At 39.4% G+C, this 15,876-nt stretch overlaps 1 protein-coding gene across 7 annotated transcripts in view; it reads left to right on the forward strand.

Annotated features, from left to right (window-relative positions):
• LOC122317255 (piezo-type mechanosensitive ion channel homolog) overlaps positions 1 to 15,876 on the forward strand; it is a 44,125-nt gene that overhangs the window by 13,626 nt on the left and 14,623 nt on the right. For all 7 annotated transcript variants that reach the window (XM_043134235.1, XM_043134236.1, XM_043134237.1 and 4 more), the window contains 4 exons: positions 11,679 to 11,794; positions 13,431 to 13,515; positions 14,551 to 14,766; positions 14,854 to 15,031. In XM_043134235.1, coding sequence (XP_042990169.1) covers positions 11,679 to 11,794; positions 13,431 to 13,515; positions 14,551 to 14,766; positions 14,854 to 15,031 — 595 coding nt within the window. The remainder of the gene's footprint in view (positions 1 to 11,678; positions 11,795 to 13,430; positions 13,516 to 14,550; positions 14,767 to 14,853; positions 15,032 to 15,876) is intronic.

Below are 15,876 nucleotides of genomic sequence, written 5' to 3' on the forward strand. Positions count from 1 at the left end.
CATGGTGCCATGCAAGGCTTGCTGGTGGTGAGCCATGTGTGCGTGCTGCATGGCCCAGGCTGGTGGCCTGGGCGTTGAAGTTGCAAGGCATGGGCTGGGGCCATGTTCTGGATGGCATGCCTGGTGGACATGCCACTGGCCTAGCCTGCAAGGCATGGGCTGGAGCCATGCGCTGGATGGCACGCCTGCGAAGGCATGCCACTAACCTGGCTAGATTGCGGCGTGGGGCGCACGCGCAAGGGCTCGCGCATGCGCATGGGCGTGCGTTGGCCAGACCGCATGCTGGGCCGCGTGTGGCTTCCAACCTCGCTGGCCTGCATGTTGGGCACCCCGTGTGTGTCAACGCGGGGGCCAAGGCATGCATGCATGCTGGGCGCCCCGTGCGTGTCACAGCACGGGCCAAGGCATTCGTGTAGGCTGGCCATGGTGCTATCCTCGCCTCCCAAGGGCAGTGTTGAGACTTGTCCCGAGGCCGCTTTTCTAGGGGGTTTTAACATTCTCCCTCTCTTCAAGCACATTCTTGCCCTCAAGGATGAATTGTGGAAATCTCTCCCTTATGTCATCATAATCTTCCCACGTGACCTCATCTTTTGGTGCCCCTCCCCATTTGATTAGAACTTGCCACACTTTTCTTCTTTTTCTTCCCCTTGTCACCACTCTATTATCAAGGACTTCTCTTGGTTGTAGAAGCATTCGGCCCTCTTCATCAAATTTTGGTAATTCCTCCACAATGAGTTTTGGATCACCAACCCTTTTTTTCAATACCGTCACATGAAAAACCGGGTGTAGTTTGGAGGTTGGAGAAAGTTCCAACCTATAAGCTACCTCACCCAATTTTTCCAACACCTTAAAAGGCCCATAGTACCTCTTAGAGAGCTTCAAGTTAAGCTTCCTCTTTAAGGTTGCTTGCCCATATGGTTGAAGCTTCAAATAAACACAGTCTCCCACCTCAAAGTTCTCAACACGTCTCCCTTGATCATAGTGCTTTTTCATTCTTTCTTGAGCTCTCTTTTTACCGTTGCCAAGATCTCATCTCTTGTAAGCAATTCATTCTCAACCTCATCATTTCTAGCCGTGCCTTTCTCATAATTCACCAAAGTGGGTAGTGATCTTCCATAAACAATTTCAAATGGACTCTTTTGGATGGAAGCATGAAAAGAGGTGTTGTACCAATACTCGGCCCATGTCAAGAAGTCTCCCCATCTTCTTTGCTCCTCATGGCAAAAGTACCTCAAATATTGTTCAAGTGTTATATTCACAACTTCCGTTTGCCCATCGGTTTAAGGATGATAGGATGAGCTAGCCTTCAACTTGCTTCCTTGTAATTCAAATAACTTCCAAAAAGTACTCATAAACACTCTATCATAGTCGGATACCATACTTTTTGGAAAGCCATGAAGTTTCATCACATTATCAACAAAGGCCTTGGCCGCACTCTTGGCTGTGTATGGGTGACTGAAGGGAATGAAATGTGCATACTTACTTAGACGATCCACCACCACCAAGATGACCTCATATCCTCTACTAATTGGTAAGCCCTCCACAAAGTCTATAGACAAGTCTTCCCAAATCAAGTTTGGAATAGGTAAAGGTTGCAAGAACCCGGATGGGGGCCTTGTATCATACTTGACCTTTTGGCATGTATCACATTCGGCAACCAAGGTCTTCACGGCCTTCTTGATTCCTTCCCAATAGAAGAAATGCTTAATCCTTATGTAGGTCCTTAGCCACCCGGAATGGCCACCTTCCTTGCTATTGTGAAAATGGTCAAGGATCTCCTTTCTCAAATTAGGTACATTCGGCACATATACATGATCCTTGTAGTAAATCAAACAATCTTTCACCTTGAACCCAACAACACCATCACCTTTGGCCTCTAGAAGTTCCACTATCTCAATGGCTCTAGTATCCATCTTTGTAGCCTCACGGATTTTGTCCCAAACCTCCATTCGGCTCCACTCAAGGCCAACATAGAAGAGTCATCTTCCTCATGCACTAACCACAAAATTGAACTTCCCTCTTTTCTACTCAAAGCGTCCTCCATTTTGTTCTCTTTGCCCGGTTGATAAATGATGTCATATTCAAATCCAAGCAACTTTACTAAGAACTTTTGTTGCTCGGGTGTCACTATTTTTTGTTGAAGCAAATGCCTCAATGCTTGTTGATCCGTGACAATGGTAAACTTTTTTCCCAACAAATAAGGTCTGCACACCTTCACGGCATGAACAACCGCTAGCATATCTCTAGCATAGGTACTCCAAGCCTTTTTCATCGGTCCAAGTACTTTGGAAATAAAGGCTATTGGTCTTTTTTCTTGAACCAAAACAGCCCCTATCCCCTTATCACTAGCATTGATATATACTTCAAAAGACTTCTCAAAGTTAGGAAGCACAAGCACGGGGGTTGTAGTCATAGCCCTCTTCAACTCATTAAAGGCCTCTCTTGCCTCTTGGGTCCATACAAAATTGTTCTTGTTCAACAAGGACGTAAGTGGCTTAGCAATAAGCCCATAGTTCTTCACAAACTGCCTATAGTAGCCGGTCAACCCCAAGAAGCCCCTCAATGCCAAGATGTCATTTGGTAGTGGTCAATCAACCATGGTCTCAATCTTCCTTTGATCCACTTTTACCCCCTCTCCTGAGATGAAGTGACCAAGGTACTCAAGTTCCTTATCCATAAAGGCGCATTTGGAAGTCTTAATGAAGAAGTGGTGCTCTTCCAAAATCTTCATCACAATTTTCAAGTGGCTCTTCTGCTCTTCAATAGTCTTGAAGTAGACCAAGACGTCATCAACAAACACCAACACAAACTTCCTCAAAAGGGGTTTGAAAATTGTGTTCATGGCGGCTTGGAAAGTGGATGGAGCATTACACAATCCAAACGGCATAACAAGATACTCAAAGTACCCGGAATGTGTTCTAAAAGCTGTCTTGTGGATGTCTTCACTCTTCATTCTTATTTGATGGTAGCCGGCCCTCAAATCTAACTTGGAAAAAACTCTTGCACCAAGGAGCTTATCAAGTATCTCATCCACGGTTGGAATAGGGAATCTATCCTTCACCGTGGCCTCATTTAAAGCTCTATAATCAATACAAAACCTTCATGTCCCATCTTTCTTTCTCACTAGTAGCACGGGAGAGGAAAATGGACTAGTACTTGGCCTTATCAAACCATTCTTCAGCATCTCATCCACTTGCCTCTCTATCTCCCCTTTTTGAAAATGGGCATAGCGATAAAGTGGGACATTCACCGGCTTCTTTTCATCAACAAGTACAATCCGGTGATCAAAGAGTCTAGATGGTGGCAAAGTAGAAGGCACCTCTAGAACTCCTTGATGGTCTTCCAACACTTCTCTTACTTCCACGGGCAGCCCTTCTAAGTCATCTTTGTTGCCTTCTTTTTCACTCTTTTCCACATTATACAAGTAGTCTCCATTGGCCACCATAATGGCAAAACAATAGGTTCCACCTTTGCACAACTTTTCAAAAGTGATGGCTTCACAAGCTTTTACTTCTTTTGATGTCAAAGCTTTCCAAACTCTTTTCTTTGAGCCAAGTTTAAACTCCATCGTCATGTTCTGGTAATCATAAATAACTCTCCCAAGGCCCTTGAGCCAAGCATTGCCAATCACCACATCAAGTTCCACTAATGCCAACACATGGAGGTCGGCCACAATTCACACACCTTGCACATTCATCTTCACTTCTTTAACAAGTGCTTCACATCTAAGCTTGTTCCCATTGACTACATTTACTTCAAATGGTTCAATGGCACATGGCTTCAATCCAATCTTAGTCACAATATTGGCATTGATAAAATTGTGTGTGGATCCACTATCCACCAAAAGAGTCACTTCAAACTTTCCCACCCATGCCATCACTCTCATGGATGTGGGTCTAGGTACACTTGAAATGGCATTCAAAGATAATTCGGCCTCCTCTAGTAGCTCACTAGATTCGGCCTCTTCTTGTTCCGACTCTTCACTAGTTGTCTCAACATGGCCATCTTCTTCTACTTCACTTGTTTCATCTTCAAGCAACACATATGGTTGCCCGGCCTTGCACTTGTGGTCCTTGCTCCATTTGTCACCACATTTGAAGCAAAGACTCTTCTTTATCCGCTCTTGGACTTCTTCTCTTGATAACTTTTTCACTTCATATGGTTTTGGTTTTGATGCACTCCCTTCCACCTCCTTGCCTTTCCAAGGAATTTTGGTTTGCAAAGGTTTAGAGAATTTACTCCCCATGTCCTTAGAATGACGCTTCTCAATGTGAGTGCTCTCCTCTAGTATTTCCGCCATCCTCATAACTTCTTGTAGCCTTGTGGGTTGTTTCAACTTTATCTCCTTGGCAAGCCAAGGTTTCAACCCATCCACAAAGGTGCCAATAAGTGCCTCTTCGGACCAACCCCTTACCAAGGTTTGGAGTTGCCGAAACTCATCAATATAGTAGTGTACTTTTCCCTCTTGTTTCAACTTGACCAATTGCCCATGGTGGTTGACAATTGGGGAAGGCCCAAATTGCATCAAGAATTCCTTTTCAAAGGCCATCCACCCTAGGCGTTTCCTCTCTCTGTCATATTGATCACGAAGCCAACGCCACCACTTACTTGCTCTTCCTTCAAAATGGAAACATGCCGTAAAAAATCTCTCTTCTCTTTGAACTTCATACACATGGAAATAATGGTCCACCTTGTCCAACCACTCATATGGATCCCCCCATTGAACTTGGAAAAATCCACCTTTGGCCTCCTTGGTCCCCGGTCATATGCTCGGTTTCCAACTCTATCATCATAGTGGTCTTCCTCATACCTTCGGTTTCTAGGGCCTCTTTCTCTTCCATGATTGAAGTTTCTTCTATGGGCATGGTCATCATAACCATTCGGTCCTCCATGGCCAAAGTCATACTCGGCCTCATGATGTTCTTCAAACCTTGGAACTTCAAACCTCATGTCTTGAGGTTCTCTCAAAACACTAGGACTTCTAGAATGATGGACCTGATCACGGATCCATCTTTTCATGGCTACTTGATCATTCTCAATCCGCGCACCTCTTCTATACTTGGGCCTTGGTCGCTCAAGCATGGAACCCGTGACATTTGTCTCGGCTCCATCAACAAAGACCTCTTGCCTTTGCCCATTCGGACTTGGTGGTGCTCCTTGGCCATTGGTTCCGGCCGATCTCCTCTCAAGCCTTTCAAGGCTTGTATTGTTTTCACGCCTCATGGCATCCATCGCCCTCCTATTCTCCTCGATCTCGCGGGTGGTAACATTCAACGCCATCTTTAGTTCGGTTAGTGTAGTGTTCACCTCACCAAGGATGTTGGTAAGCTTCATGGCATTCTCTTCCATGGCCTCAATGCATTCCCGGTTGGAACCACCTTGATCCATGACTCTTCAACTTGCAACTGCTTGCAACTGGGTCTTGCAACCGAGTCTTGCAAACTGAGCTTGCAACTGTGCTTGCACGGAGTCTTGCACACGGCTTGGACAGCAACTAGGTTGGTGGAGCTTGATCAAGGTTCAAAAGTCCAACCTTGGGTCCCCCACCTTCAAGGGTGGTCAACCCCTCTTGCACACGATCCAACCTTGGATCTCCCACCTTCAAGGGTGGTCGATCCCTTCAAGAACTCCGTCCTCTACCTCAACTCCTAAACTTCAATTTTCAATTCACAAGCAATAAAAGTAAACAATGTCGAGGTCCTTCGTGGAACTCCCAATCAAATTCACAAGGGATTGAGTTTACGCGTTGTTTACCTCTTGGAGAAGTGAGAACTTCTCAAAAACACCAAACAAGAATCCTCTCAACGAGAGCACCAAATTGTTAGGGACCCCGGTCAAGTCCCTAGACAATAAGTCCTCAACGCCAATGGTGGTCTTGTGATGACCGGATCCTTGTTCCTCTCTTGCTTGGTTCTCGAACAATGGTGGCCAAGATGACCACTTGGGTATGGTGTGGTTAAGTGTTTGGGCAAAGATGGGTTAAGTCTTAGCCCTTAACATTGCTGACAGATCATCAAATTAAATCTCCCTATAATTCTACAAGGGATGAGTATGCTCAGTTTTTGTCTCACACACAAGCTCCTTCATCTTCCACTACTACTCTTGCCCAATCAGGTACAACATCTGCATATCTTATCTCATCCACTCAAGATCTATGGATCATTGATTCGAGAGCTAATGAAAATATGACCAGTTTATCTTATTCCTTATTTGATTTAGATACTATGAAATCTCCAAAGAGTGTTACTCTCGCTAATGGTTCTCTTGCTAAGGTTACAAGTGTTGGATTCACTAAGCTCACTGACTCTATATCATTGTCATCTGTTCTATATGCTCCTAACTTTCCCTTTAGTTTGTTGTCCATTAGTAAGATTACTCTAAATCTCCAATGTTCAGTGACTTTTACCCATATTTATGTATTTTTTAGGATCTCAAGATGAGGAAGAAGATTGGTATGAGGCATGAAGTTGGTGGCTTGTATTATCTTGATTTCAAGAATTCACCCACTCGAGCTCTCACATCCTTGTCATCATCCACTTTTGAATGGAATTGTTGTCTTGGTCATCCTTCCATTTCCCTTTTGAAACGTCAGATTAGGAATCTTGGAATGTATCTTCCTTTCCTTGTGAAGCATGTCAACATAGCAAACATCACCGTGTGTCTTTTGTACCTCGAGTTGATAATCGAGTCTTGAGTCCTTTTGAATTGATTTAATCTGATGTATGAGGACCAATCAATATTGAATCAAACAAATTTCAATATTTTGTTACATTTGTGGACAATGATTCTCGTATGACATGATTGTTTTTTATGAAGGCACAATCTGAACTTCTTTCCATATTCCAAATCTTTTAGAAATAAATTAAAACCCAATTTGGATAGAAAATTCAAGTTTTACGTTTTGACAATGCCAAAGAATATCAATCTAGTTCCTTTGCTACATATTTACGCAATAAAAGAATTGCTCATCAAACCTCATGTTCTTATACCCCTAACAGAACGGTGTGGCTAAATGCAAAAATTGTCATTTGCTAGATGTAACCTCAGCACTTTTACTTCATTTGCATGTTCCTAAGCGTTTTTGGAGTGATGGCATCCTTACTGCTTATTACCTTATCAACCTCATGCCCCTATCAGTCCTTGATGGTGCCTCTCCTTTCTCCATCTTGTTCCCTATGTCTCTTTCATTCTCTTCCACCAAAAATCTTAGGGTCAGTTTGATATGTTCATAACCTTGGCCCAAGTTTTGATATGTTTGATCCATTTGCTATCAAATATATTTTTGTTGATTAAAAAATGATATCGTTGCTACAGTCCCATTCTTAGATACTGCTTCACTAGTCCTGATGTCACGTTTTTTAAGTCTATACCCTATTTCTCAGACACATCTTCAATTGGTGAGTCTAATCTTCTACCATTACCTACTCTTACCCTTCCTTCCTTACCCTCACCTACCCTTCCCCAACGCCTTTCACTGTTCCTCCGCAGGTTTATTCATGTCGCTTGCTTCCACTTGCTCCCATGCCTCCATCAACCTCATCTTTGTCTTCAGTTATTGAGTTACCTTGTACTTTAGATTCTCAGCCTATTGCTATGAAAAAAGGTACTCATTCTTATGTTCCTCAACACTCAATTAGCCAGTTTGTCTCTTGTCATGCTCTATCTCCTTCATTCTCATGTTTTACTTCTTAACTTTCAATATTTTTTGCTCCTAAGATAGTCTAGGATGCTTTATAAGACCGAGGTGGATAGATATGAAGAATGAAATGGATGCTCTTCACCATAATGAGAGATGGAATATTGTTCCACTACCACCTGTTAAACAATTTGTTGGTTATAAATGGGTGTATACAATCAAATTCCATCCTGATGGTTCTGTGGAACATCTGAAAGCCCACTTGGTTGCTAAGGGTTACACTCAAGCTTATGGCATTGATTACGAGGAGACCTTCTTCCCGGTTGCCAAAATCACTTTTGTTCTAGTGTTGATCTCACTTGCCACTAATTTTGATTGACCATTTTTTCAGCTATATGTTAAAAATGCATTTCTACATGACAACTTGCATGAGGAAGTTTATATGGAGTAACCACCTGAGTTTATTGATATGGGGGAGTATCGAGGTGCTATATGCAAGTTTAAAAAAAAGCACTATATGGTTTGAAGCAATCCCCTCGAGCATGGTTTGGAAGGTTTTCTGATGTTGTATTGGCATTTGTTCTTCATAGAAGTCAAATATACAATTCGGTATTTCACCTACATAGTGATGTACGTCATATTTTGTTGGTTGCATATGTGGATGACATTGCAATTACTAGGAGTGACTTAGCTAGGATTTGCAAGCTAAAACAATTTTTGCATGATTAGTTTCAGACAAAGGATTTGGGCAAGCTTAGGTATTTCATAAGGATTGAAGTTGACAGATCTAAAAAGGGGTATAAGCCTATCTCAAAGAAATGTGCACTTGACCTTTTGGAAGAATTTGGCTTGTTGGGTGCTGCCCTATTGGCACTCCTATGGATCTAAATCGTAAACTCTTGAAGGAAGAAGGGTTGTTGTTTGAAGATCTAGGTAGATATCAGCGGCTTGTTGGAAAATTGAATTATCTTACTATCACAAGACCTGACATCTCTTATCTAGTGATTATTGTGAGTCAATTTCTAGAAACACCCAGGGTCTCACATTGGGATGTTGTAGTCCATATTCTTCGTTATCTTAAGTGAGCTCTTGGCATTGAATTGTTGTATAGGCCAAATGGACACCTTAGAGTTGAAGCCTTTTCAGATGCTGACTGGGCAAGGTCTTCTTCAGATAGAAGGATCTACTACTAGATACTGTATCTTTGTGGGAGGTGACTTGGTTACATGGAAGTGTAAGAAACAAGCAGCATTAGCTCCTTCTAGTGCATAAGCTAAATACAGGGCAATGACTCACACTACTAGTGAGTTGACATGGATGAAGCACTTTCTTTGAGAGATTGGATTTCCAGCTACTGTTTCACTTCAGTTGTTTTGTGATAATCAAGCTACAGTGCATATTGTGTCTAATCTTGTGTTCTATGAGAGGACTAAACACATAGAGATTGATTGTCACTTCATCCAAGATAAGATACTAAGTGGTGACATTTCTACACATTTTGTGAAGCTTGCTGATCAACTTGCAGATGTGTTTATTAAGTCATTGTGTGTCGGTTAAAGCTTATTTGTTCCAAGCTAGGTTTATACGATATATATGCCCCAACTTGAGGGGGAGTGTTAGAGGGCATTATTGTAATATGTATAACTTATGAGGGTATAATTGTCAATTGTATGTTTAGTATATTTATATAAATAGTGGAATAGTAATGAAAGAGAGAGTGTTTTTGTCGATCAAAGGGTTTTCCCTCTGGTTTGGTTTTCTCCATGTTTCATAACAGGATACATGAATTTATTTAAGAAGTTATAGATTTATACCAGAAGAAGATATCAAGATTGACCACCACTTTAGGAAACAATCATTATGACATGGACCAACTTTCTCAAGTTGTTGCACTATTTTTTTTCCCATTTCGATTGAATCATAAAAGTCAATATTGTTCATTTGTTTTTGCAAAGCTGACAAGTATTTTTTCTGAATTTCTGGTCTCTCTAGCTTATGATCTCTCATCTAAAGTAGCACTATGCCACTATCTCAAGCAACTAATATTACAAATTTGTACCACGTTACTGATATGAATGTAATTTTAATGCACAGTACATAGAAGCTTTTCTATGGCTTAGTTGATAATTTCATCAAGTATGGTTTATGAAGTTTTAGTTGCATGGTTTAGTTGTGATTTTGGATGTTGTTAATCTGGGATAGGAGAATCTTAGTCGAGTTATTTAGCTTAGTTGTTTTGCTAGAAGGTCCCATGTATTGGGGTTTAACACATGCCACTTGTAGGATTGCTTTGCAGAACTGGTCTCCAAGTATCTTGTGGGAACCTTTTGTGCCAACCATGATTTCTTTTATACGTTTAATTATTTTCTGCCCCCAGGGGGAGGGGGAGGGTGGGGGGGACAGGTAGGCTCGTACACATTGCCATTTTAAGTATGCTTTACAAAGAGTTGAAATTGATATGCTTCTATGTTGTCAGATCTACTATTTGAAGTAAATTTCAAAATGCCGGTAAAAGGATAAAGTGAGTTAAATTTTGACTGGAGCAGGGCAGTTGAGATAAATTATTGTCCATGGAGCCCACATACTTAGGTATAAAGCTTTAAGTAATGTGCTTTCTTAGGGTTAGTCGAGACTTTGTCCTAGACATCTAGAGCCAATAAAAAAAGTAATGTGCTTAGGCTGTTTTGTTGATGTCTATTGAAAAAGAGGAGAGCCATCACGTATATAGATGAGATTCCCTCAGCCTTGGTAACTTTTCTATTTTGAAAATAGATGGCAAATTTGCTTATAATTCCTTTTTATGGTAGTAATTTGGATGCAACGGTGATGCCATTCTTAATGACATGAAATCCAGGTATTCACCATCCAAATATTTGCTTTGTGAGAATATAATTCAGCTACAACTTCTTAATGGTTAGGGGTTGCAATATGTGACTCGACTTGTGAACTCAACATGTACATGAACGAAATTAGCATGTTTGGGTTTGATCTAAATGAGTTCGGGTAAAAAAGGGTTGACCAGTTAAGACACGATTTATAAACGAGTAAATAATGAATCAACCTGCTTCACCCGAAAGCAACCCGCAATAACCCGTTTAAATTTTATTTTAAAATTATAATTTTATTATTGTTGGGTTGTAATTTGGTATTTCTTAACCCCAAGTGGTTGGCCCAAGTGGTGAAAGCCTTGGTCTTGGGGTATCACTCCCTTCAAGGTCCAAAGTTCAACACCTCATGGGTGCAAACAATCTATTGGGGCTACACCCTGGTGAAAAACCAGTGATTTAACTAGTTTTATGTAGGGAAACTTTCGAGGGTGTAGTGCACACGATCAGGTTTTGCTCTGCAGTGGTGGGTCCAAAGGGCCCTGCCTTGGAGAGGTTCCCTAAGATAAATTAAAAAAAATAAAAAAATAAAAATTATAGGTATTTCTCAATATGCTTATATTTTTATTGTTGGGATTGTAATTCTAGACCTATGCTCATATTTGTTACTATTGGGTTTGTAATATTGGTTTTATCATAGGTTAAAAAATGAAAAATAATGATATTTTTTATTAGTAGGCAGTCTTTTTTTTTTTTCCCCTTTTTTTTTATGTGAAATTATGTTAATCAGATCAAATGGGTTATGCAGGTTAGTTCAATCCATTTACATTAAACGGGTTGAAATGAGTCTTATTGTGTTGATCAATTTCTAATTAATTATTAAACGTGTCAAAATGGGTGACACTAATCGACCCGTTATTTAAATGGGCTGTGTTAGGATTTGAAGGTTTGACCCATTTAGCTTATTGGGTCATGTTCGGCTTGACCTATATATTCAAATGTTCATGACTTGACATAAAATGAACACGAACTGGCACCCCTACTAATGGTGCAGCCACCCAAATTACTACCATACAATTTGCAATAACGGGCCTCCTATAAGTTACCATTTGTCTACTATATACATAGATATATTTATGTTTTCACACATTTCTCCTGGTCATTGCCTTCAACATTCAATTTGTTTCATTTTTGACCATTTCTTTCCTCTGATGCAGCTATCTTGTGTTAAATGTGATCTGGAGGAAATGGATTATATCATGTCTACTAGAGAAAGTAGCTTGACTGAGCAACTTCTTCCTTCAAAGCATTCATTTTTGATTCGTGAATCAAGGTAATAAACTTGGAAAATTTATAGATCTGGTTAACATCTAGCCATCTCCTTTTATAGATTCGTCCATTCCTCACTCAATAATCATAACAAAACTATGTACTGAGTGTAATCCAAAGAGCTTGACCTCCAATTCATTTGACACGCTTTCAGCCATTAGACTCAATACGGTGGGAATGAAAGAACAAACTAATACAATTGTTGAAGAAGGTTGAGTAAAGTGCGCCTTCACTCTTCTTGGCCATCCCATCTTTGATTCATAGTTGAAGAAATTTTCCTTGGCTAGGTCCCTAAAACTTGAAGTTAATGCCTAATAGTTGCATTGCTGAGAGATTTCAAGAGTCCATGTGTTGATAAGATAACCTCTTTTCCAAATGTTGATCAAATGCTGTAATGACCCAAGGAAAGCTCACCCACCTAATAGACTTATACTCCAAAAGTACTGGTCAATGTTAGACTTGAAGTCCCTTTTAAACGATTATAAATTGCAAGAACTTTTTCCTTTTAGGCAATCTAGGATCTCATTCACCACCCTCTCATACTTAATTAAGGATGTTATAATCTCCCCTTCTTAAATCTCAGACGTCCTTGTCAAACCATTGGTGTTGTAGGTGGCATGACTTAAGTCCCAAACTTCTAGTTGGAATTGGCTCTAATAGTCTGGTGCAAGGTGCAATGAACCAAGGAAGCTCAAATTACATTTGGGTTTATACTCCAAAAATATTAGTCAATATTACAACTAGACTTTCTTTGGAATCATTATGAACCACAATAACTTGTTCTTTTAAGTAATAGGGATCACATTCACCACCCTCTCATACTAGATTTTCAGTATTCAAAAATTTGTGCTGCAACATAGATAATTCAAGGATCTTAGCTAACCATTTCAGTTTTTATGTTCAATTTGTCTCAATTTTCGCTTCAATTGTAAAGCTTTCATGGTTTGTTAAGGAGACTTTCTAACTTCACTCACTGAAAGTTTGCATCTATTTTCATGAACTCTACTCCTCTAATATTCATCAATGTTGTCTTGGATTCCTAAGGCCAATTAATGCATTCTACCAAAGTTCAAAGATCTTGCTGACTTGCTCTATTGATCTAATCTTACTGATATATATCTGGATCTTTCTTTTTTGTTGTAACAAGACTTTTTACTTGTGTCGATGAGTTGCATTTCTGTAGTTTTCCATGTTTGAAAAGTGTCATTTGGGATTTAGTGTCAGATTGCTGAATAAGAGGCTCTTGTGATCTTAATTTGATACAGTGTGAGCTTACAAGCTCACAGGATCTTACCTAACCAAAAAAAAAAGCTCACAGGATTTTTTAAATAAAGTGCAGATCTTCTAATATTCGTCAATGTTGTCTTGGAATCCTAAGGCCAATTAATGCATTCTACCAAAGTTCAAAGATTTTACCTCTATTGATCTAATCTTACTGATATATATCTGGATCTTCTTTTTGTTGCAACAAGACTTTTTACTTGTGCCGATGAGTTGCATTTCTGTTGTTTTCCATGTTTGAAAAGTGTCTTTTGGGATTTAGTCTCAGATTGCTGAGTAAGAGGCTCTTGTGGTACTCTATTTTCTTAATTTGATAGTGTGAGCGTACAAGCTCACAGGATCTTTTAAATAATGTGCAGATCTGGTGTAAAGCATACCAATGTTTTGTTGAGGGGAGCAGTGTTTCGGACATTTAGTATCAACTTTTTCACGTACGGTTTTCCGGTATATATTCGTAATCTATGTGTAGTAAACTGCTTTGTAAGCTTACTCTTGCTTCTCTCAACTAAATGGTATTTTGAAACACAATGTAGATGTCTCACTTATCCAGGTCAACTTTTAGTTTTATTTAATTTGTTCTGATAAGCAGGATGTCGATTATAGAATAGAATATCCTTTTACCAGCAACTTTTGTGGTTACTCTTGGTATAAACATCAATTCCACATAAGGTCTTGTTTAGGATCTCTCCAATTGTTAAGGGAAAACAAACATGGGAACAAGATAACAATTAGAGAATGGTGCAATTCAAATGAAGCATTGGTTTTATGTAATACAGGTGAAGATATCTTATGTGTAAATGATTTAAAGAGATGCCTGCCTGAATTGAGTTGGTTTACCGTTCTGCAATTATTTTGATGGGTGTATTTTATATTTTTTAAATGCATTTATTATCTGAATCTGAATATTTCGGGCTTTTTTTTTTTTTTTTTTTGCTTCCAATTTAATGGGAACCCGTGGCTGTTGATAAGCTCTAACTCATGACACCTCCTCCAGATGTGTGGAGCATGAACTAGTTGGTTCAAAGAGTTAGTTTGCGTACAGTCCACATTTGGCAACTGCTCACGCAAGTCCATACAGTTATCTTTAAAAACTTTTTAAAATTACAATAATATACTTCTCAAAATTATTCTTTTTCCCCTTTTGCCCCCATACATCAATGGGTCTGCAAACACAGTCCCCCCACCTAGGACTGCAAATATAATTTCTCAAGTTCAAAACCCATCAGATCTGTGTATAATTACTAATAAAACACAAAGTTTTGAAACCAAAGCAGCACCCGATCTGCCATCATCTATACTAGTAGCTGGAAAAGTATATAAGTTTCTTTTGTTGGTTATGCTCATATTTATGTTATATAGTGAACTTAATTTTTTCCTTTTTGATATGAGGAAGCTATTCTTGAAATATTCAAGTTCCACGAGCATTGGATTTTAGTTATATCAAAAGGTTTAAACTAAAAACTCTGGTAATTTTGACAGGTCTCATTGTTTGCTCTTTGCTTTTGGAGTTTCCATTTTGCAAGTTTATGTGCCTTCGGATTACTTGCTTATGTTGGCTACATTGCATATGCCTTCCCTTCCTTATTCCATTTGCACCGGTTGAATGGGCTGCTTCTTGTCTTCATTCTCTTGTGGGCTGTTAGCACATATATTTTCAATGTGGCATTTGCTTTCTTGAATCGGAAACTTGGAAAGGTAATCCTCTCTTATATGATGAAGTTTTGCTGTTTGTTATCCTACGAGGTCCAATGATTGAAAGTTATTTCTTGAATGCATATACAGGACATGGACATTTGGGAGATGGTTGGGTTGTGGCATTATCCCATACCTGGGTTCTTCCTGCTTGCACAGTTTTGCCTTGGAATTTTGGTTGCCTTGGGTAATCTTGTGAATAACTCTGTTTTCCTATGCTTGACTGATGAGCATGGGCAATCTTCAAATGCGAACTCTTCTGCTGAAGGTAATTAAAATATAACATTGTTAGTAGTGTTCGAGCCAGGAACTTTTTGTTTTGTCCCCGGGGGGGGGGGGACTAATATTATGATAATATATACTTTTTTCTTTGTATGCTGCATATGCATAGTAGTAAAAAAATAATCTAAACACAATCATAGATACAAATGTACTAATCAAATTTGACAAAAATGTATCAAGATTGATGAAAAACTTTAGGAATCTCTAATCAAGTGTATTGTTTGTCCCAGGTACACAAAAAGAAACAAAAACACCAAACTTAAGTATCTCCACAACCGAGTCCTTCACTTGGTGGAGGAATGATGCTGCTATACTAAATCATCTCAATATAAGATATTGGTTGGGACTTTAGTGTGCATTAGTTCATCTATCGTCCTCAAGGGGAAGAAAAGAATTAAAATATACAAAATTCTCACTTCTTTTTGTTTTTGACACAACTATGGAAGACCCACACATTTAACTCAGATAAATAGCTGGTATAACGAATGAGAATTTAGCATCAGATCTCTCATAGCATCAGATTTTTTTTTCACTATTTAAACATGAATTAAATTCGGTCCTCTAAAAACAAAATCAATTAAATTAAACACCAGCAAAGTTATCTGAGTATCTGATCAAAGCTATTGACTAAAGTAAAGACCGCCTAATCCAATATTGACAAATATAAATTAGTAAGTGATTGATAATTTGAGGATATCAATTGTATGAAGGTATCCAAAGTCTGTTATGAGAATGCATTTCCACACCATGTTGTCTTCTTAAATTTGACATTGAGCAAAGTTTAGAATTTTGAAAAAATATATTGGGTGTAGGATGGGTGGGAGGCTGCCC

Source organism: Carya illinoinensis, chromosome 7, assembly GCF_018687715.1.
Source record: "Carya illinoinensis cultivar Pawnee chromosome 7, C.illinoinensisPawnee_v1, whole genome shotgun sequence".
NCBI classification, from domain to species: Eukaryota; Viridiplantae; Streptophyta; class Magnoliopsida; order Fagales; family Juglandaceae; genus Carya; species Carya illinoinensis.